The sequence below is a fragment of the Hyla sarda genome, chromosome 5 (assembly GCF_029499605.1).
Source record: "Hyla sarda isolate aHylSar1 chromosome 5, aHylSar1.hap1, whole genome shotgun sequence".
NCBI lineage: Eukaryota > Metazoa > Chordata > Amphibia > Anura > Hylidae > Hyla > Hyla sarda.
This window is the reverse complement of record NC_079193.1, coordinates 324867713-324891461: the sequence shown is the minus strand read 5'-3', so window position 1 is coordinate 324891461 and position 23749 is coordinate 324867713. Positions and strand designations below refer to the sequence as shown.

The 23749-nt window shown below is 44.2% G+C and overlaps 1 protein-coding gene across 2 annotated transcripts in view; it reads left to right on the top strand.

The window, feature by feature from the left end:
• Positions 1 to 17827, top strand: part of LOC130274242 (RNA-binding protein 12B-B-like) — a 47860-nt gene extending 30033 nt beyond the window's left edge. Inside the window, exons 2-3 of one of the 2 annotated variants that reach the window (XM_056522325.1) lie at positions 9655 to 11916; positions 16119 to 17827. In XM_056522325.1, the coding sequence (XP_056378300.1) occupies positions 9661 to 11880 (2220 nt within the window). In that variant the 5' untranslated portion in view covers positions 9655 to 9660 and the 3' untranslated portion in view covers positions 11881 to 11916; positions 16119 to 17827. Of the gene's footprint in view, positions 1 to 9654; positions 13689 to 16118 lie in introns of those variants that run through there. The other variant, XM_056522324.1, reaches the window with a different exon arrangement.
• Positions 17828 to 23749: the final 5922 nt, after the last annotated feature.

Below are 23749 nucleotides of genomic sequence, written 5' to 3'. Positions count from 1 at the left end.
CTAGTAGTGGTGGTGGTGGTATTCCTAGTAGTGTTGGTGGTGGTGGTATTCCTAGTAGTGGTGGTGGTATTCCTAGTAGTGTTGGTGGTGGTGGTATTCCTAGTAGTGGTGGTGGTATTCCTAGTAGTGGTGGTGGTATTTCTAGTAGTAGTGGTGGTGGTGGTATTCCTAGTAGTGTTGGTGGTGGTGGTATTCCTAGTAGTGGTGGTGGTATTCCTAGTAGTGTTGGTGGTGGTGGTATTCCTAGTAGTGGTGGTGGTAGTATTCCTAGTAGTGTTGGTGGGGGTAGTATTCCTAGTAGTGTTGGTGGTGGTGGTATTCCTAGTAGTGTTGGTGGTGGTAATATTCCTAGTAGTGTTGGTGGTGGTAATATTCCTAGTAGTAGTGGTGGTATTCCTAGTAGTGGTGGTGGTATTTCTAGTAGTAGTAGTGGTGGTGGTGGTATTCCTAGTAGTGTTGGTGGTGGTGGTATTCCTAGTAGTGGTGGTGGTATTCCTAGTAGTGTTGGTGGGGGTAGTATTCCGTGTTGGTGGTGGTGGTATTTCTAGTAGTGGTGGTGGTGGTATTCCTAGTAGTGTTGGTGGGGGTAGTATTCCTAGTAGTGTTGGTGGTGGTGGTATTCCTAGTAGTGGTGGTGGTATTCCTAGTAGTGGTGGTGGTGGTATTCCTAGTAGTGTTGGTGGGGGTAGTATTCCTAGTAGTGTTGGTGGTGGTGGTATTCCTAGTAGTGGTGGTGGTATTTCTAGTAGTAGTGGTGGTGGTGGTATTCCTAGTAGTGGTGGTGGTATTCCTAGTAGTGGTGGTGGTATTCCTAGTAGTGGTGGTGGTGGTATTCCTAGTAGTGGTGGTGGTATTCCTAGTAGTGGTGGTGGTGGTGGTGGTATTCCTAGTAGTGGTGGTGGTATTCCTAGTAGTGGTGGTGGTATTTCTAGTAGTAGTGGTGGTGGTGGTATTCCTAGTAGTGGTGGTGGTATTCCTAGTAGTGGTGGTGGTATTCCTAGTAGTGGTGGTGGTATTCCTAGTAGTGGTGGTGGTATTTCTAGTAGTGGTGGTGGTGGTGGTATTCCTAGTAGTGGTGGTGGTATTTCTAGTAGTAGTGGTGGTATTCCTAGTAGTGGTGGTGGTATTTCTAGTAGTAGTGGTGGTATTCCTAGTAGTGGTGGTGGTGGTATTCCTAGTAGTGTTGGTGGTGGTGGTATTCCTAGTAGTGGTGGTGGTATTCCTAGTAGTGGTGGTGGTATTCCTAGTAGTGGTGGTGGTATTTCTAGTAGTAGTGGTGGTGGTGGTATTCCTAGTAGTGTTGGTGGGGGTAGTATTCCTAGTAGTGTTGGTGGTGGTGGTATTCCTAGTAGTGGTGGTGGTATTCCTAGTAGTGGTGGTGGTATTTCTAGTAGTAGTGGTGGTATTCCTAGTAGTGGTGGTGGTGGTAGTATTCCTAGTAGTGTTGGTGGTGGTATTCCTAGTAGTGGTGGTGGTATTCCTAGTAGTGGTGGTGGTATTTCTAGTAGTAGTGGTGGTGGTGGTATTCCTAGTAGTGTTGGTGGGGGTAGTATTCCTAGTAGTGTTGGTGGGGGTAGTATTCCTAGTAGTGTTGGTGGTGGTGGTATTCCTAGTAGTGGTGGTGGTATTCCTAGTAGTGGTGGTGGTATTTCTAGTAGTAGTGGTGGTGGTGGTATTCCTAGTAGTGGTGGTATTCCTAGTAGTGGTGGTGGTATTCCTAGTAGTGGTGGTGGTATTCCTAGTAGTGGTGGTGGTATTCCTAGTAGTGGTGGTGGTATTTCTAGTAGTAGTGGTGGTGGTGGTATTCCTAGTAGTGGTGGTGGTATTTCTAGTAGTAGTAGTGGTGGTATTCCTAGTAGTGGTGGTGGTGGTGGTATTCCTAGTAGTGGTGGTGGTATTCCTAGTAGTGGTGGTGGTATTCCTAGTGGTGGTGGTGGTATTCCTAGTAGTGGTGGTGGTATTCCTAGTAGTGGTGGTGGTGGTGGTATTCCTAGTAGTGGTGGTGGTGGTAGTATTCCTAGTAGTCGTGGTATTCCTAGTAGTGGTGGTGGGGGTAGTATTCCTAGTAGTGGTGGTGGTGGTGGTATTCCTAGTAGTGGTGGTGGTGGTGGTGGTATTCCTAGTGGTGGTGGTGGTATTCCTAGTAGTGTTAGTGGTGGTGGTATTCCTAGTAGTGTTAGTGGTGGTGGTATTCCTAGTAGTGGTGGTGGTGGTATTCCTAGTAGTGTTAGTGGTGGTGGTGGTAGTATTCCTAGTAGTGGTGGTGGTGGTATTCCTAGTAGTGTTAGTGGTGGTGGTGGTAGTATTCCTAGTAGTGTTGGTGGTAGTATTCCTAGTAGTGTTGGTGGTGGTATTCCTAGTAGTGTTGGTGGTATTCCTAGTAGTGGTGGTGGTAGTATTCCTAGTAGTGGTGGTGGTATTCCTAGTGGTGGTGGTGGTATTCCTAGTAGTGGTGGTGGTATTCCTAGTAGTGTTGGTGGTGGTGGTGGTATTCCTAGTAGTGTTGGTGGTGGTGGTGGTATTCCTAGTGGTGGTGGTGGTGGTATTCCTAGTAGTGGTGGTGGTGGTATTCCTAGTAGTGGTGGTGGTGGTATTCCTAGTAGTGGTGGTGGTGGTATTCCTAGTAGTGGTGGTGGTGGTATTCCTAGTAGTGGTGGTGGTGGTATTCCTAGTGGTGGTGGTGGTGGTGGTATTCCTAGTGGTGGTGGTGGTGGTGGTATTCCTAGTGGTGGTGGTGGTGGTGGTGGTATTCCTAGTGGTGGTGGTGGTGGTGGTGGTATTCCTAGTGGTGGTGGTGGTGGTGGTATTCCTAGTGGTGGTGGGGGGGGTAGTATTCCTAGTGGTGGTGGTGGGGGGTAGTATTCCTAGTAGTGTTGGTGGGGGTAGTATTCCTAGTAGTGTTGGTGGTGGTGGTATTCCTAGTAGTGTTGGTGGTGGTGGTATTCCTAGTGGTGGTGGTGGTATTCCTAGTGGTGGTGGTGGTATTCCTAGTAATAGTGGTGGTATTCCTAGTAGTGGTGGTGGTAGTATTCCTAGTGGTGGTGGTATTCCTAGTGGTGGTGGTGGTATTCCTAGTAGTGGTGGTGGTATTCCTAGTAGTGTTGGTGGTGGTGGTGGTATTCCTAGTAGTGTTGGTGGTGGTGGTGGTATTCCTAGTAGTGTTGGTGGTGGTGGTGGTATTCCTAGTAGTGGTGGTGGTGGTGGTGGTGGTATTCCTAGTAGTGGTGGTGGTGGTATTCCTAGTAGTGGTGGTGGTGGTATTCCTAGTAGTGGTGGTGGTGGTATTCCTAGTAGTGGTGGTGGTGGTATTCCTAGTAGTGGTGGTGGTGGTATTCCTAGTAGTGGTGGTGGTGGTATTCCTAGTAGTGGTGGTGGTGGTATTCCTAGTAGTGGTGGTGGTGGTATTCCTAGTAGTGGTGGTGGTGGTATTCCTAGTGGTGGTGGTGGTGGTGGTGGTATTCCTAGTGGTGGTGGTGGTATTCCTAGTGGTGGTGGTGGTGGTGGTATTCCTAGTGGTGGTGGGGGGGGTAGTATTCCTAGTAGTGTTGGTGGGGGTAGTATTCCTAGTAGTGTTGGTGGTGGTGGTATTCCTAGTAGTGTTGGTGGTGGTGGTATTCCTAGTGGTGGTGGTGGTATTCCTAGTGGTGGTGGTGGTATTCCTAGTAATAGTGGTGGTATTCCTAGTAGTGGTGGTATTCCTAGTAGTGGTGGGGGTGGTATTCCTAGTAGTAGTAGTAGTGGTGGTGGTGGTGGTGGTGGTGTCGATGCTGGTAGTCCCAATGGCGGTGGTAGTAGTAATGTTAATGCTGATAGTATTAGTCCCAGTTAGGGTGGCCACCTTTCTTGCAACAAAAAAAAATACTGGCCATGCTAATTTGCATAATTAATTGTGACATCACAGGATACAGATATGCGGGGGAAATTTTGTCCTATTCTGACCCCTATAACTTTTTTGTATTTCTCCTTATACAGAGCCTGTATGGGGGACTATTTTGTGCGCCCCGATCTGTAATTTTTAACAAAACCATGTTTTGATGTGACTTGTTGATTGTGTTTGTATTAAATTCAGGAGTTAGGGCATGCTGGTAGTTGGAGTGTTGCAACAGCTGGAGTCACCCCTAGTTGGGAAACACTGACCTATTCTATATACTATTATATAGTCCCAACATGCTGGGGGTTGTAGTTTTCGTTTGGGGCAGCTGTTGAGCCACCCGCTGTATCAGGGCATGCTGGGAGTTGTAGATTTGCAACAGCTGGAGGCACCCCTGGTTGGGAAACGCTGGCCTATACTTTATACATGCAGGGAGTTGTAGTTTTTGTTTGGGCAGCTGCTGTATTAGGGCATGCTGGGAGTTGAAGTTAGTAACTGATACAGCAGCTGCCCAAACAAAAACTACAACTCCCTGCATGTATATAGTATAGGTCAGTGTTTCCCCACCAGGGGTTCCTCCAGCTGTTGCAAATCTACAACTCCCAGCATGCCCTGATACAGCGTGTGGCTCATCAGCTGCCCCAAACGAAAACTACAACTCCCAGCATGTTGGATTGTATAGTAGTATATAGTACTGGACAGTATTTCCCAACTAGGGGTGCCTCCAGCTGTTGCAAAACTACAACTCCCAGCATGCCCGGACAGCCAACGGCTGTCCGGGCATGCTGGGAGTTGTAGTTTTGCAACTGCTGGAAGTGCTCTGTTTGGGAAACACTGGTATAGTATATGGTGCAACATTCCGGGTGGATTTGTTGGATAAATACCCACCATTGCATTGCTGGTGTTTTTTTTTTTATATCAAACTGTGTGTGAGGGAAAAAAAAATTGAGTGATTGAGTGGGAGCTGCATGCAGCGCTGCAGCCTCTTAGTCTGCCGGATCATGACTACAGGACCGGCGTATCGTGACAACACAACTCTGCCCCTGTGTGATGTCATGACGTGCCCCCGCAATGCAAGTGTATGGAAGGGGCCGTGACGGCTGTCACACCCCCTCCCATAGATTTGCATTGCGGGGGGCCAGGCGTGACATCACGATACTTCGGCCCTGTAGTCCTGACCCGGCAGACTCAAGAGGCTGCAGTGCTGCATGCGAGATAAGAAGTCTTAGGGCTGGAATACCCCTTTTAAGGAAGAAGTCTCATGCTAGTATGTACAGAAAGAACTTATCCCCCCTGCAGCCTGGCGTGACGTCACGGTTGAAAAAGGACTGATGTGGCTGGGCATCGATCCTTTTCAATCAGACAGGCAGGGAGCGAGCGCTGAGAGCGCATTGGCTCCCTGGCCTCACACACCGGCCCCGCCTCCCGGCATACGCCACTGCTGCCACCTCAGGAAGGACTCAGCACAGCACTTGGGTATGTCTGCTTGGGGTGGAGGGATTTTAGCGCCCGGGGTGGGGGGGGTTTGCATAGTGCCGCGGCCATAACAAATGTATTGCTGTCAGCGGGGCAGGCGGGGTTAGCGCCGCGGCCACAGCGCTATGCAAAAACAAGTGTAATGCTTTCACCGGAGCGGGCGGGGGTTAGCGGCGCATGTATTGCTTTCAGCGGGCGGGGGTTATTGGATGCCTCCAGTTGTTTCACCTCTACAACTCCCAGCATGCCCTGACAGCCGATAGATGTCAGGGCAAGCTGGTAGTTGTAGTGGTAAAACAGCTGGAGGCACCCTGTATAGGTGAACTAAGGGCGGAAGTGCCGGCCCCAGCAGGCATCAGTGACGTGGTGCCTGGTAAGTAAGCACACTACCAGGCAGACAAAGAGGCATTTCTAAAATAGTAAAAAAAAAAATAATTTATGGCAGGGAGGGGGTTAGGGAAAGATGGGCAATAGGCAGGGAAAGAAAAAAAAAAAGATTGTGGGAGCTACCCTTTAATGAATGTTTATACAGTCATGGCCATAAATGTTGGCACCCCTGAAATTTCTTACAGAAAAGGATTGCAGTAACATGTTTTGCTATACACGTTTATTCCCTTTGTGTGTATTGGAACTAAACCAAAAAAGGAGGAAAAAAACCAAATTGGACATAATGTCACACCGAACTCCAAAATTATTGGCACCCTTTCATAATTGTGGAAAAATAAAATTTTTGCAATGTAATGCTCCTTTAAACTCATCTGGGGGCAAGTAACAGGTGTGAGCAATATAAAAATCACACCTGAAAGCAGCTAAAAATGAGAGAAGTTCACTTAGTCTTAGCATTGTGTGTCTGTGTGTGCCACACTAAGCATGGACAACAGAAAGAGAAGAGAACTGTCTGAGGACTTAAGAACCAAAATTGTTTGTAAATATTAACAATCTCCAGAGATCCAGATTTGCCTTTTCCCACAGTGCGCAACATTTTCAAGAAGTTTGCAACACATGGCACTGTAGCTAATCTCCCTGGGCGTGGATGGAAGAGAAAAATTGGTGCAAGGTGTCAACGCAGGATAGTCCGGATGGTGGATAAGCAGCCCCAAACAAGTTCCACAGATATTCAAGCTGTCCTGCAGGGTCAGGGAGCATCAGAGGCAGCGCAAACTATCTGTCCACATTTAAGCCCAGGAGGACTCCACTGCTGACAGACATAAAAAAGCAAGACTACACTTTGCCAAAATGAACTTGAGTAAGCCAAAATCCTTCTGGAAAAACCTCTTGTGGACTGATGAGAGCAAGATTCCAAAAACAGAATGAGGCCTACAAAGAAAAGAACACAGTACCTACAGTGAAATATGGTGGAGGTTCAATGATGTTTTGGGCTTGTTTTGCTGCCTCTGGCACTGGGTGCCTTGAATGTGTGCAATTGAAGAAGTCTCGGCACTCGGGATTTCTTTTCAAAGGTTTATTCAAGTATTTCCAGCGTACTGCTGCACGCGCCTCGGCTCACACCTGAGCCTTTCAAACAGCTCAGGTGTTTGAAAGGCTCAGGTGTGAGCCGAGGCGCGTGCAGCAGTACGCTGGAAATACTTGAATAAACCTTTGAAAAGAAATCCCGAGTGCCGAGACTTCTTCAACTGCATATTTGTTTTCTTCGTGCACCGGGTGAGAAACCGAAGTGCCGACCATCTTCATTCCATTTGAATGTGTGCAAGGCATCATGAAATCTGAGGATTAGCAATGGATTTTGGGTCGCACTGTACAGCCCAGTTTCAGAAAGCTGGGTTTGCGTCCGAGATCTTCGGTCTTCCAGAAGGACAATGACCCCAAACATATGTCAAAAAGCAACCAGAAATGGATGGCAACAAAGCGCTGGAGAGTTCTTAAGTGGCAGCAATGATTCCAGATCTAAATCTCATTGAACACCTGTGTAGAGATCTTAAAATTGCTGTTGGGAAAAGGCGCCTTCCAATAAGAGAGACCTGGAGCAGTTTGCAAAGGAAGAGTGGTCCAACAACCCGGCTGAGAGGTGTAAGAAGCTTATTGATGGTTATAGGACGCGTCTGATTTCAGTTATTTTTTCCAAAGGGTGTGCAACCAAATATTAAGTTACAGGGGTATTCAGATGTCTGATCAGGGCTGCGTCTCCAGTTTTGGAAACCTCCGGGTTTCTGGGACTAGGGACGTGACATCATGCCACGCCCCCTTCATTCATGTCTATTGGAGGGGTCATGACGGCCATCACGCCCTCTCCCATAGGCATGAATGGGCGGGGCGGGGGCGTGACGTCACATCCCCAGTCCCGGAAACCCTGATGTTTCCGGAACTGGAGACTCGTAGAATGCAGGTGCTGCAGGGAGATCGCGGGGGGCCCCAGCAGCGGGCCACTTGTGATCAGACCTCTTATCCCCTATCCTTTTGAATATGGGATAAGATGTTATTGCCCGGAATACACCTTTTAAGTGTGCCAATAATTTTGTCCACCCCCATTTTTTTTTTTTTTTTTAGTTTGGTGTGACACTATGTTCAATTTGCTTTCCCCCCCCCCTCCCCTCCCTTTTTTGGTTTAGTTCCAATAAATGTGTATAGCAAAACATATGTTACTGCAATTCTTTTGTTAGTGATACTTCATTTTCTAGAAATATTTCAGGGGTGCCAACATTTACAGCCATGAATGTAGGTCTGATAGGGTATTTTCTATAGGGTTCTCGTGTGTGTGTGTGTGTGTGTGTGTGTGGTCTGTAGGGATCGACCGATAAGTATTTTTTTTTTTTGGCTAATACCGATAATCTGTGGCCTTTCAGGCAGATAGCCGATGACTTATACCGATACCCACACCTCCCCCGCCCCGAAGAAGCTGTTGCAGGTAATTGATTTAAAGCGGGCGCTTTAAATCAATGAACGGCAGCGGCTTTTACGGGGCCAGAGACATCCGCCGCTGCCCGCTTCTCTCTCCCTGCCTGTCCTGGGGACCTCCCTGAGTCCAACCCCCCCCCCCCTATTCTCTGGCCAGAGACCGCCGCCGCGCGCTTCTCTCCCCCTGCCGATCCTTAGTCCAACCACTGCCGCTGCCCCATTGCCTCCCCCATCCCCGGTTTTATAATTACCAGTTCCCGGGGTCCGCGCTACTTCTGGCTCCGGCGTCGTCCTGAGCTGTCACTGTGTGCACTGACTGTGATGTCGCGTTGAGAACGTCACTCGTCATTGCGCAGCGCACCGCGTAACGCAGGACGCCGCAGGAGCAAGAAGTAGTGAGGACCCAGGAACAGGTAATTTATAAAACCGGGGATGGGGGAGGCAATGGGGCAATGGCGGTCTCTGGTCGGCGCGGTGTGGTGGCGGCGGGGCGGTGCATTATCGGATTATCTGCATGGTAATTGCCGATAACGTCCAAAATCGTGAATATCGCCAATAATATCGGCCAAACCGATAATCGGTCGATACCTAGTGGTCTGTGTTCATTTTGGGGTGTCGTAGGTTGGAGACACGTCCTATATAAATGGATGGAGCATGGAGATTTTTAATATATTGGGTTCTAGTCTGTATTTTCACAATTTCCTTTTTAATTTGATCTTTAGTATAGATAATTTATCCCAGGCAGGTTTACATTTACTTACTGTGGATTTGCCAACCATGTTTAGTGCAAGTTTGTTCCACCCGTATACAGCTCAGTAAAGTAATATTATCTCACCTCAAAGTAGTGCTGGGCAGTATACCGTTATACCGAATACCGGTATGTTTTTCCTGCACAATATGAATTTTTCTTATACCGCAATACCTGTCGGGCCCCTCCCCCCTCAAATGAATGAATTATCCCTACATCGGGGAAATAATCATATGTTCTCCCCGTCCTCCTGTGAGCCGTTGGTGCTTTAAATTAATGAGATACGGGCCACTGCGCTTTAAATGGTTGCGTCCGGGTCACATATGATTAGTTCCCCGGGTAGTATACCGATAAATACCGTGGAACCACCATGACTTACAAAAATACCGTGATATGCATTTTTGGTCATACCGCCCAGCACTACCTCCAAGTACAGCAAGTCCTTCTTCCCAGCCTGGGAGCCTGCCACAACTGCTTAGTTGCTCTCAGTAAATTCAACTACCTATTCTTCATAACCTGGCTCACTGGCAAAGAAATGAAAGTGAAAACAGGTTATCATGGGACATCATGTTTCAGTAATTCACATTTTCGGTAATGGAAAATAGATGTATTTTTATGTTTAGTTGGTAGGAATTTCTTAATTATAAAAATGAAGAATTCTGAAGTTTTATATATATACTTTCTTTTTTTTTTTTTTTCTATTTAGGTAACAATGTCACGAACCATCAGGTTAGAAGGTCTTTCAGTTTCTGTTAACCCACAAGACCTTCGATTATACTTTAGAGGATTGAAAATTCCAGAGGGCGGCATAACTATCATTGGTGGTAAACGTGGGGTGGCGTATGTTTGCTTCACAACATGGGAAGATGCACTTCTGGCTACTGAGTTTTCTGGTTTACCCATAAAGGATTCCATTGTTCTTGTCTATCCCAGCTCCAAGGCAGAAATGGAACGGTCCTTGATAAAGTATGAATCTGCTTTCTTTAGTAGAAATGGAGACCATGCGGATAGGGATTTGGATAGAAGAGACTCTGCACCTCCCAGAGCATCTGTGTATTTGCGTATTACAATTACTGCTGGAGTTACAACTACAACGTCTGTCAGAAGATACTTTGCAGGGCTCCATATTGCTGATATATTGTCCATTAAAGATGACCATGCATTAAGAAATGGTGCACTGGTAAAATTTTCTACTAGCACTGATGCCAGTGAGGGTGTGAGAAGACACAGAAATAGTAAGGATGTAGATGTTGTATGGTCTAATGAAAGAGAGTGGGTAAAGCATGGTGGCAAAGCTTACTATGATGGGGATAACCATTCCTATTCATCAAGGCATGATAGAAGACACCATTCAAGGTCTCCAGAAAGGAGTTCTAGGTCACCACGTCGTTTTAGGTCTCCACGGCACTCTAGATCTCCACGGCACTCTAGATCTCCACGGCATTCTAGATCTCCACTGAAATACTCACGAACTCACCATTTATATAATACGTTTCCATGGTGGCATTCTGAATCTTCTGTCAGTCATTCTAGGTCACCACGATTGCGTTCTCGATCTCCTCATACAAGCTCTAGGTCTCCACGAAGGCGTACAAGGTCTCCGCAAAATGCATCAAATGAGCGTGACCCAATATATGATGGAGAATTTCATGTGCATGTGACAAACCTGAGCTATACCACTAGAAAAGATGATTTGAGAAAGTGGCTTTTTAACCTTGTGGACAAAGATCACATTAAGTTTCTGTATGATGAGAAGGGTCGTAGGACAAGAGAATGCTTTGTCACATTCAAAAATGAAAAGGATTACAAACGAGTCCTCAGACTTCACAAAGTTACATTTAATGGGCGCCTTTTGTTCATAACTTCTGTCTCTAAACCAAGCATGAGAAATTTACTTACAGGCAAAGAGGCCTTATTCTCACATCATCATTCAAAGGGAAAATGCCTTTATCTAAGAAACTTTCCTTCCCATGTAACAAAAAGGGATGTCCAAAAGTTCTTTGCTGGCTTTTCCCTCAATGAAGAAGACATTTCAATGTTATGTGACAGACAAGGATTCTGCCTAGGGGAAGTATTGGTCAGCTTCTCATCTGAGGAAGAATTGGAGAAAGCTGAAAAACTGCACCGTAAAAAGTTCAAGGATAAGGAAATTCCACTAAGACGAATCCCAGAGGACAAGTTGCAAAGTTTCTTATGTGCAAATTCTGTAAGCCTTGTACCTGAAGATCCATATGATTGTGTAACACAGGAAGATGATTTAGTTGATGAGGATGATGACCAAGAAAAGAATACACCTGAGGACGGTGACCAGGATGACAACATGTTAGATGAGGATTCAGGTTTCCACCAGACTGATAATGCTCATGAATGTGTTACTCAGGCAGATGATGCACAAGATGATGTCTCTGTAGATGACGGACCAGATGATACTGCTGTCAATGAAGATGGACCAGATGATAAAACTGTCAATAAGGATGATGGACCAGATGATAACACTGTCAATAAGGATGATGGACCAGATGATAAAGCTGTCAATGAGGATGATGGACCGGATAAAACCGCTGTCAATAAGGATGACGGACCAGATGATACCGCTGTCAATGAAGAGGATGGACCGGATGATACCGCTATCAATGAAGAGGACAGACCGGATGATACCGCTGTCAATGAAGAGGACAGACCGGATGATACCGCTGTCAATGAAGAGGACGGACCGGATGATACCGCTGTCAATGAAGAGGACGGACCGGATGATACCGCTGTCACTGAAGATGACGGACCGGATGATACCGCTGTCCATGAAGATAATGCACAAAGTACCGTTTGCGGTTCAGATGAAATTAATACACATGCAAACAATGATAAAGTCAACCCAGAAGGAGCAGCCTTTAATGATGATGGACTGTGGGAGAATGTTTTTTGTACCAAATAACAATGACAAACTACATTTTTAAAACCCTTCTCTACAGTAAGTCCTGTTGCTGATGTAGTGGTAAATGCAGATGAAAAGTTGATCCCCAGTGAATGTTGGGCATATCACATTAGGAGAATATATCAGGAATATTTCCCACTGTATTCCCAATACAGAAGGCTCTGATATGCCACTGTTTAGGAATACAGTGCCTGCATTGGGTTAATGGGCCTATTGATACTCAGAATGTGTTCCTAAGATATGATGTGAACTTAGCCCAAGAAATGATTTTTTTTTTTTTCCGAAAGGTACTCCATTAAAGGCATTATCCTAAGATTTTAACTCTTTGGCAGTCCTGTAGTGAGTAAATGAAGTGGCGGGCAGGTATACGTGCTGCTCCATTAGTGAATCCAATTCTTGTAATTGTTGGGGGTCCCAATGGTCAGATCCTCACTGATCAGATGCTTATGTTGGTAGGTGCTAACTTTTAAACTGGGATAGCATATTTATTGCGATCAGTCTCCTGGCACACTTCTTGTACACCACAATTAACCAACAAGGTAAGATCTCTGAATGTATTATAAAGTGTGTGTTGACATGATGCAGACTTAAAGGGTTATTCCATGTATTTACTACTTTTAATTCAGCCTCTCAAGTCATGTATGTATTAAAATAACTTATAGTACCTGTCGGGGGTTAATCATCCACTTTTTTTGTATTTTTCATGTACCCAGAAGTTCAGTATTCTTCAGCATTATGGATGAATGTTGTCTTGAGATCCTCTCGGCTTCCTGTGCGGCTCAAAACAGCGCACCACAAGCTGATCACAGGGGGCTGGCTGCTGCTTGCCTTCCCTGTCAAACCAGCCCCCTGATGATGTGTGCATGCCTCTGCACAGCCTGTGCCAGCTTTGAGCACATCCCTGCTACTTGCAGACTGTGCTGAGATCACGTGACAGCTGACGCGACACACGTCATAAGGAGGCTGGCTTATCAAGTAAGATGAGAAGCAGCCAAGCCCCCTGTGATCAGCTGACTTGTGACGCATTGTCTCGAGTTGCCCAGAAAGCCGGGAAAGGTTCGTGACCACACTTATCCATTGTGGCTAAGAATGCTGAACTTCCAGGGGCATGAAAAATGCTAAAAGGGAAAATCCAGCCCTGACGGGTATTACAAGTTTATTAAAAACATACATGACTTTGCATCAGGGCCACATAACTAGAAAACCATCAATCCTGCAATAAAAGGGGTTATTAAGGCATTGAAAAATAGAGCAATTTTTTTCCCCAAAAAACGGTACCACTCCTGTCCTCAGGTTGTGCGTGGTATGACAATTTGGCTCCATTCACTTCAGTGAAACTGAGCTGCAATACCACAAACATGCAGACTATTTTAGTTTTTTTCAAGAAGTTAGCTCTGTTTCTAATCCTTGATAACCTCTTTAAAGGGGTACTCCAGTGGAAAACTGGTGCCAGAAAGTTTAAACAGACTTGTAAATTTACGTCTGTTAAAAATATTAATCCTTGCAGTACTTATCAGCTGATGTATGCTCCATAGGGAGTTGAGTAGTTCTTTGCAGTCAAAACACAGTGCTCTCTGCTGACACCTCTGTCCATGTCAGGAACTGTCCAGAACAGGAGAGGTTTGCTATGGGGATTTGCTCCAATTCTGAACAGTTCCTGACATGGACAGAGGTGTCAGCAAAGAGCACTGTGGTCAGACTGCAAACAATAACTCGACTTTCTCTTTAGTATACAGCAGCTGATACGTACTGGAAGGATTAAGATTTTTTAATAGAAGTAATTTACAAATCTAAGACAAAATCTAAGACAAAAATACCCCGACCTCAAGGAAGGTATATTTAATAAATGAAACTATAATTAATAAAAACTAAAATAAAAGGACCAAAGATCGTGCTTCAATTATAATAAGGTGTGTTTTATTAAAATAAAAAAACTGATAAAAATTCCACCTCACAAGGGGCCCCTTGTGAGAGGGATATATAACACCTAAAATAGATGGACTATCACTGATAACTCATAACTAATTAGTATCACAAAATACTATAACAATTGTAGACAAAATGCACTTCTATGATTAAGGCGAGGTGAACTATATGCACTGGAACAGTTAAAAATGCTGAGAGTCTCATAGAGCTCAATCTTTTTCACTGTAGGGGTGGTTGTGTAATAATGTGACAGGATCCTCTTAATGGTGAAACAATGTTCAGTATATTAAACTGAGGAAGTGTTTGAAGTTCAGTTGTTACAGTTGTTGCAATTGTTGGTTTCTCTGTGTCACTGTGTCAGGACAAATAACAAGCAACTCTGTGTAAGGACAAATAACGGGCAGCTTTGGATTACTTTACTGGTCCTTAGAGCGGAAGACTCCCGAAGTGCTGGATGGATCTAGCACTTAGATGGTTACTGCAGGTGGGCTACCTCCGGGTCCCTGCGCTGGCAGGCGTCGGGGATGGAAGATCTCAGAGGTGGCACACGCCGATGGAAAGTCCTGCCGTAGAGGCCAGGTCTGCAACAGACCGATGTTAGATGTCTCTGCCTCGTGAGGGTGGCATGTGACGTCAGTGCCGGCACCTGCAGGATGTGCTTTGATTCCTCGGCTTGCTGCCAGTCCACTCCGAACTGGATGTTGTGGACCGGGGCAGTAAGATCAGCGGGGTCGTCTTCGTGCTGGACCAGCAAAGCCACAGAAGTCCAAGTGAAATATAATTTAAAGTGCAGTCAGTGATAGTCCGCAAGACTGACTAGACGCGTTTCAGGGTATTAGAGTAAACCCCTTCTTCAGTAGTCATATGTGTGTGTATATATATATATATATATGTGCTAGATCCATCCAGCACATCGGGAGTCTTCCGCTCTAAGGACCGGTAAAGTAATCCAAAGCTGCCCGTTATTTGTCCTTACACAGAGTTGCTTGTTATTTGTCCTGACACAGTGACACAGAAACCAACAATTGCAACAACTGTTCAATTCAACACTTCCTCAGTTTAATATACTGAACATTGTTTCACCATTAAGAGGAACTTGTCACATTATTACACAACCACCCCTACAGTGAAAGATTGAGCTCTATGAGACTTTCTCAGCATTTTTAACTGTTCCAGTGCATATAGTTCATCTTGCCTTAATCATATAAGTGCATTTTGTATACACTTGTTATAGTATTTTGTGATACTAATTGGTTATTAGTTATCAGTGATAGTCCATCTATTTTAGGTGTTATATACCCCTCTCAAAAGGGGCCCCTTGTGAGGTGGAATTTTTATTTTAATAAAACACACCTTATAATTGAAGCACGATCTTTGGTCCTTTTATTTTAGTTTTTATTATAGTTTCATTTATTAAATATACCTTCCTTGAGGTCTGGGTATTTTTGTCTTTTTTTATTTATTTAATATTGGCCCCATAGGTATAGGTGCATTACCCATTTGTCCTCAGTTGGTAATATAATTGTGAGCTGCACATATTTTCCTTCTTTTTTCCTAGTGATTAATTTACAAATCTGTTTAATTTTCTGGGCCCAGTTGATATGAACAACATTTTTTCCATTGGAGTAACCCTTTAAGGCTAGGCTTCCACACAGGTTTTTTATAGGAGTTTTATTTTGGGAAAACTGCCATTGCAGTTTTTAAGCTAAAGCCAGAAATATATATAATATAAAGGAAGAACTTATATTTCTCCTTCCTAATGGATCCACTTCTGACTTTGGCTCAAAAATTGCACTGGCAGTTGTGTAAAACTTAGCCTTAAATTTACTCTTCTGTAAATCTGCCTGCAGACAGTTTTGGTAATTGTCCTCAATCACATTATTTTGCCCTGCACAGTCTATGGATCTAACCCTATCCTGCTTTAAAGGAAAACTGACAACCGTTTATCTGCACTAAACACAGTACACAAGGTTATAGTTCCGATGAACCAGATTTACATGTGGTATAAACCAGAGAGACCTGTTTTTACTTGGCATTGCTAATATGTTAATCGCTTCCATTGCGCAAAGCCGGCGACTAATGTTAGCAATGCCTGCTAATAACTGGTCTATCTCTTGACCACGGATCCGTTTAACCCACACTATATATTGGGTTTAGTGTGGGGGAATCAGTTGTCAGTTTAACTTTTTTTTTTAAAGATAATTTCTGCTGTGGGTTTTCATTATGCATGAAGAAGATTTTGCAGTGGTTTTTGGTGCAGATCAGGTCTATTCAGTGGAGTTAAGGGCTTGTTCACATTTTTGTTTTGTCAGAACGACAGGAGTTCAGCAGGCACGATGGACCCCATTCAAGTCAGTGGAATTCGTCCAGACCCGGTGGTGTCCCTCGTGCTCTGACCTGTTTTGGGTCCGTTTGGTGCCCAAAAAAACAAAAAGCCCAGAGCAGGACGAAGCATACGACTGTGTGAATTTTGCCTAATCGTTGTCCTACCTTCGCAATGTGATTTCCACTAATAAGAGTACAAATCTGCATCAGAAACACCCACACCATATAAAGTACAATGGACATTTCTAATGAAAATAATGGGACTCTGGGGGATGAATTCATGCAGATTTTGGTGTGAAATACATATGGGTTCCATGAGAATCTAGTTTTAATAAACCTTACAATTAATACCTGCCAAAAGAAAGTTAAAGGGGTACTCTGCCCCTAGACATCTTATCCTCTATCTAAAGGATAGGGGATAAGATGTCTGATCACTGGGGTCCTGCCGCTGGTACCCCTGCAATCTCTGTGCAGAACCCAGTGTTCTTTTAGAATGCCAGGTGCGGGTGGCTGGGGTCGTGATGTCACGTCTACGCCCCCTCGTGACATCACACCACACCCCCTCAGTGCAATTCTATGGGAGGGGGGCGTGGCAGCCGCCATGCCCCCTCCAATAGACTTGCATTGAGGGTGTGTGGTGTGGCATCACGAGGGGCGTGGCCGTGATGTCGCGACACCGCTGCCCGCTACAAGCGTTTGGAACAAAATGTTCTGACCACTGGGGCAGCGGAGTACCCCTTTATGCTGGTCTTTACCCACAACATCACCCTCTAAATGTTCAAAGAGCGCAATGGAGTACTGGCCCAAAAATTGTACAATAGTAATAGCTCTTTTTTTCAGTGTTTGTTCAGTCCAGTCCTCAAAGACCTCAATCGAGTTATATTTTGAATAAGATAATAAATTCTACAATATGAGGTCATTGTCTCCCTTTCACTCAAACTGTAAATCCTCTTTTTTTTAGGTGTATATTAATTGACATACTTGCTTAATTGACATAGCGTTGAGATGCACACCCTTTAGGCCTCATGCACCTGGCTATCTTCCACAGGCCCAGTTCAATGGAGAGACATGTCTGGCTGCTGCTCCAAATAACCATAGGGACATGTTTGTGTGATTGTGGGGGTTCACAGTAGTCCAACACTTATTGTGGGAAAACCCTCTTTAACCTACTCAAATCTGAAAAATAGTGGCATGCCACATCACAATCTAAATTATAGCCATTCTTCACTAAAAGCACTGATTCTAGGGGAATATATATCCCAAATACTGCACCTGACCGTGCATCAACACATGTTCACAAGTTCTTGTATGTTTCGTCTATGGGGAATCCAAAACATGAAATATTGGGGTTCTTTGAGGACTGGTGTTAAGGAAATTTTACTCTATTCCACATTGTCCTGAGACTGGGTACTAGTGCCCAAACCTGTTCCATTTTTGACCAACAACAAAAATGAATGTGTGCAGGCAAGAAGTCCAAAATCTAGGCATTTAGTGGCAAGGTTTAGTTTTTATTCTACATTACTCAGTTGTAATGTTAATGTTTTCACTTTCTGAATCAAACACTGTGTAATACTTATGTTTCCCCGTTTATTTTGGATGATATTGTTCCTTCAAGAACAATTTTTTGTTTTTCTTGATGTTTATGGTGATAAATGTCGGCTCCTTAACTGTACAATAAATGTTTTGTTTTGCAGTATGAATTGGGTTCGTATTCCTTTTAGCTATTACATAAATCTAGTATTACATAATCTAACAGTGATATTACCTAAAAAGTTCCCTAAGCATGTATGAATAGACCCTTAAAGGGAATCTGTCAGCTGTATTTGCTGCAAAGTGCTGCAGCAAACATTGGATAGCTGTTAAAGGGGTATTCCAGGCCAAAACTTTTGTTATATATATCAACTGGCTCCAGGAAAGTTTAACAGATTTGTAAATTACTTCTATTAAAAAAATCTTAATCCTTCCAATAGTTATTAGCTTCTGAAGTTGAGTTGCTGTTTTCTGTCTAACTGCTCTCTGATGACTCACGTCCCGGGAGCTGTGCAGTTCCTATGGGGATATTTTCCCATCATGCACAGCTCCCGGGACGTGACATCATCATTGAGCAGTTAGACAGAAAACTTCAGAAGCTAATAACTATTGGAAGGATTAAGATTTTTTAATAGAAGTAATTTACAAATCTGTTTAACTTTCCGGAGCCAGTTGATATATATAAAAAAAGGTTTTGCCTGGAATACCCCTTTAAAGGTATAAAAGCTAACTTCTGGAGCTGCTAGTTGTTGCCAAAATTATAAAATTGTGTATTTTTTTTTCTTCAGCCAAGTGCCAAGGAGGTGGAGCTAAGCTATGTAAATGTCAAAGCCTTGCATGCATCTTCTCTTGCCCTCAGCTGCCTCCTCTCTGATGTAAAGAGCAACGTATGTCAGTAAAGGAGGGGCTGAAAGGTGAGGGTGAACAAGGAGGTGGGCCAGGCTGTGGCACTTAACCCTTAGATGAGGCAGGGCTCCCTTGTTCTCTGGGACGTAATGCACTAGGGCATGAAGGTACCATATGGATTGTTAAATGACTAGAGTTCAAGAGCTGCGCTCCCTTGATATGGGTACTATTGGCAGCTGAATACTCACTGCTAATGAGGGGAAGACACAATTCTGCCACTTCCATAGAAGGCTAGAATGTCGGCAGATAAGAACCATTTGGCCCATCAAGTCTGCCCTATAATCTGAATCCTTTCAATAGTCCCTGGCCCTATCTTATATGAAGGAGCCTTATGCCTATCCCATGCATGTTTAAACTCCTTCACTGTATTTGCAGCTACCACTGCAGGAAGGCTATTCCATGCATCCACTACTCTCTCAGTAAAGTAATATTTCCTCATATAAACCTTTGCCCCTCTAATTTAAAACTGTCCTCTTGTGGTAGTTTTTCTTCTTTTAAAGCGTACCTGTCAGATCCAACAACAAAACATTTTTTTAAATATATCACTCTGTACCTTATCCTGACCATGTACATCAAATTTTTGTGTCTAGCACCTTTTTTATTTTTATTACACTTTTAATTTAGCTCACTTGTCTGAATTCCTCTCGAAGGGAGGGGCGTGGCCTCACTGTGCAGGTCTCCGCCCCCTCCCTCAGTATGCTGTCTGCTCACATCTCCCCTAACATTAGCAAAACTACAACTCCCAGCTTGTCCTCACTGACAGTAGCGGGACACAAGCTGACAATGGGAGGATTTGTCTTCCAGCTCTGAGCCCTGCACTCACAGCTGTCAATCAAGGAAGTGTGTCCATGACATAGGTGATGATGCATGGACACAGCAGGACTAGTATGTGTCCAAGCAGGCAGGGGGGCAGTTGTTTGACTGGCTTTTTCAGTATGAAATACTGAAAATATTCTAATGAATGCAGTTGCAAAACCTATTAGTTTTGCATGCTTTAGAAGATATCAAAAGTTTTTGTATCTGACAGCGCCCATTTAAATATGCTCTCCTCCTTTACCGTGTTGATTCCCTTTTATGTATCTAAAAGTCTATCATATCCCCTCTCTCTTCTTTCTTCCAAGCTATACATGTAAAGGTCCTTTAACCTTTCCTGGTAAGTTTTTCCCTCCAATCCATGTACTAGTTTTAATAGCTCTTCTCTGAACTCTCTCTAGAGTATCTATATTATTCTGGAGATATGGCCTCTAGTACTGCGCACAATACTCCAAGTGAGGCTTCACCAGTGTTCTGTACAGCGGCATGAGCACTTTCTACTGCTTATACCCCTCCCTATACATCCAAGCATTCTGCTAGCGTTTCCTGCTGCTCTATTACATTGTCTTCCTACCTTGTGATTTGCGTGATTACGGGTCTATGGTGACCCGGACTATAAGGGGGATCGCCGTTGTCCAAGACACTCACTATCCCCCTGAAGGGATGGGAGTGAGGTGGCAGGGGTGCCAACCCTCCTATCCCTGCTATTGGTCGTATAGACGCGATGACCAATAGCAGATGGGGGGCGGGGGGGTTACTTTCGGTTTCCCTGTTCTGCCCACCCACTATAGGCGGGGCAGGACGGGGAAACCAACAGGGACCGGTGCCGAAGGTCACTTACCGATCTGCGGAGGCTGCGGGAGACGGTGATTGGCGGGCGGCTATGGCGTGCTGCTGGCTCCCTTGATCCTACAGAAGTCGGTGAGTTGCCTATACAGTGGTCTCTAAACTATAGCCCTCCAGATGTTGCAAAACTACAACTACCAGCATACCCAGACAGCTGTTTGGGCATGCTGGGAGTTGTAGTTTTGCAACAGCTGGAGGTCTACAATTTAGAGACACTGCACAGTGATCTCCAAACTGTAGCCCTCTAGATCTTGCAAAACTACAACTCCTTGCATGCCCACACAGCAGTTTTCTGTCTGCATGCTGGGATTTGTAGTTTTGAAACATCTGGAGGGCCACAGTTTGGAGATCACTGTGCAGTGGTCTCTAAACTCTAGCCCTCCAGGTGTTGCAGAACTGCAAATCCCAGCATGCCCAAACAGCTGTCGCGGCGTGCTGGGAGTTGTAGTTATGCAACAGCTGGAGGTATGCAACTACATCTCCCAGCATGCCCTTCGGCGATCAGTACATGCTGGGAGTTGTAGTTTTGCAACAGCTGGAGACACTGGTTGGAAAATACTGAGTTGGGTAACAGAACCTAACTGAAGGTTTTCCAACCAGTGTGCCGCCAGCTGTTGCAAAAGTACAATTCCCAGCATGCACGGTCTGTCAGTACATGCTGGGAGTTGTAATTTTGAAACAGCTGGAAGTTTGCCCACCCCATGTGAATGTACAGGGTACATTCACATGGGCAGGTTTACAGTAAGTTTCCTGCTTGAAGTTTGAGCTTTTGCAAATTTTTCACCGCAGCACAAACTGCTAGCGGGAAATTCACTGTAACCCGCCCCCTTATACTTGAAAAATAAAAACGTATTGTATGACAGTGTTTCCAAAACAGAGTCTCCAGCTGTTGCAAAACAACTCCCAGCATTTCCAGACAGCGACTGACTGTCAAGGCATGCTGGGAGTTTAGCTCCCTGTTTGGGAATCACTGGCGTAGAATATCCCTATATCCAAGTAGAGGTATCATGAGACACAGCCAAATCCTTGCTCTTGACACCATTTACAAAGCCATAAGTTGAACTCCTTACTGCGCCTCTGCCTATCATTCTGAATGTTAAGCACAGGCAGAACTTCCAAAAATGAAACTGGATTCAAAATCCTGTACATCATTACCAAGTGTGATAAAAGATTCCTTCACCTCTGTAACATCATTGCAAGCCAGGTCATTTGTCCCTAGATGGACAAGAGTATCCACTTCCCCTTCCTGCTTTGTTTGGATAACAATATTAACCACTTAAGTACCAAGGACGTACCGGTACGTCCTTGGTCCTGCTCTCCTGATATGATCGTGGCGCCGTGCGCTATTAACCCTATAGCCGCGCGCTCAGAGCTGAGCCGCGCGGCTTAAAGTGAAAGTTGCCGGCTAGCTCAGTCGGGCTGTTCGGGATAGCCGCTGCTAATCGCGGCATCCCGAACAGCTTACAGGACAGCGGGAGGGCCCCTACCTGCCTCCTCGCTGTCCGATCGCCGAATGACTGCTCAGTGCCTGAGATCCAGGCATGAGCAGTCATGCGGCAGAATCGTCGATCACTGGTTTCCTATGAGAAACCAGTGATCAATGATGAAGATCAGTGTGTGCAGTGTTATAGGTCCCTATGGGACCTATAACACTGCAAAAAAAAAAAGTGAATAAAGATCATTTAACTCCTCCCCTATTAAAAGTTTGAATCACCCCCCTTTTCCAATAAAAAAAAAAAAACAGTGTAAATAAAAATAAACATATATGGTATCACCGCGTGCGTAAATGTCCGAATTATAAAAATATATAATTAATTAAACCGCTCGGTCAATGGCGTGCGCGCAAAAAAATTCCAAAGTCCAAAATAGCGCATTTTTGGTCACTTTTTATATCATTTAAAAATGAATAAAAAGCAATCAGTAAGTCCTATCAATGCAAAAATTGTACCGTTAAAAACTTCAGATCACAGCGCAAAAAATGAGCCCTCATACCGCCCCATACACGGGAAAAATAAAAGTTATAGGGGTCAGAAGATGACAATTTTAAACGTATTAATTTTCCTGCATGTAGTTATGATTTTTTCCAGAAGTAAGACAAAATCAAACCTATATAAGTAGGGTATCATTTTAATCGTATGGACCTACAGAATAAAGATAAGGTGTCATTTTTTACCAAAAAATGTACTACGTAGAAACGGAAGCCCCCGAAAATTACAAAACGGCGTTTTTTTTTTTCAATTTTGTCGCACAATGATTTTTTTCTGTTTCACCGTAGATTTTTGGGCACAATGACTGACGTCATTACAAAGTAGAATTGGTGGCGCAAAAAATAAGCCATCATATGGATTTTTAGAAAGAGTTATGATTTTTTTAAAGGCAAGGAGCAAAAAACTAAAATGCAAAAACGGAAACCCCCCCGGTCCTTAAGGGGTTAAGAATACATCTTCTATCTCTTCTAGCAGTAGCACCAGGGAGACCTCTCGCAAAACCACACTTCTTATGACTGAATCACCCAGCAGAAGCTGCTTCCTTTCAGTCTTCGCTTTTTCTTCTTCCCGTCATTTAACCCTTTAGATGCTGTGATCAATGGCGATCACAGCATCTTAAGGCATAAATGACTTGCTGGTTAGCTCAGGCGGCCAGCGGACCCCGGCGATGTGATCTTGAGGGTTCCCTTATCTTCCCACCGCTGGATCGGGGATCCAATGATGCAGCCTGGCTAAGTAATCCTATGCAATAGGCATAGCATTATACAGTGAATGCAATCTAATGATTGCATATAAAAGTCCCCATGATGATTTAAAGTGTAAAAGAAAAAAAAAAAATTCTAAAATTATATAACAGCTCCTCCCTAAATAAAATAAAAATAAGAAACATATTTGGTATTGCCACATCCGGAATAGTCTGAACTATTAAAATGTTTTATGATTTTGCACAGTGAACAGTGTAAATAAAAAACACCAAAATGCTGATTTTGGTTACATCACTTTTTTTTTTCTTTTTTTTTTTAACGTATATAGGACTTTTGATAACTTTTTATAAAAAAAAAAATAATAATAATAATTTTGGCTTATTTTCCTAAAGTGATACAGTAATAGAAATTCTGATCTACAGAATAAAGAGTACCTCATTTTCACCATATAGCTCACTAGATAAGAACAATCCCTGCACCCCCAAAGTTTTAAAATTGTGCTTTTCTTTTAAATGCCACACACAATGCACTTTTTTTCACCATACATTTTTTTTTTTTTTTTACAGTTATTAGCTGATTGCATAACCCATTCCATTGGTGTTAACTAGAGATGAGCGAACTTACAGTAAATTCGATTCGTCACGAACTTCTTGGCTCGGCAGTTGATGGCTTATCCTGCATAAATTAGTTCAGCTTTCAGGTGCTCCGGTGGGCTGGAAAAGGTGGATAAAGTCCTAGGAAAGACTCTCCTAGGACCGTATCCACCTTTTCCAGCCCACGGGAGCACCTAAAAGCTGAACTAATTTATGCAGGATAAATCATCAACTGCCG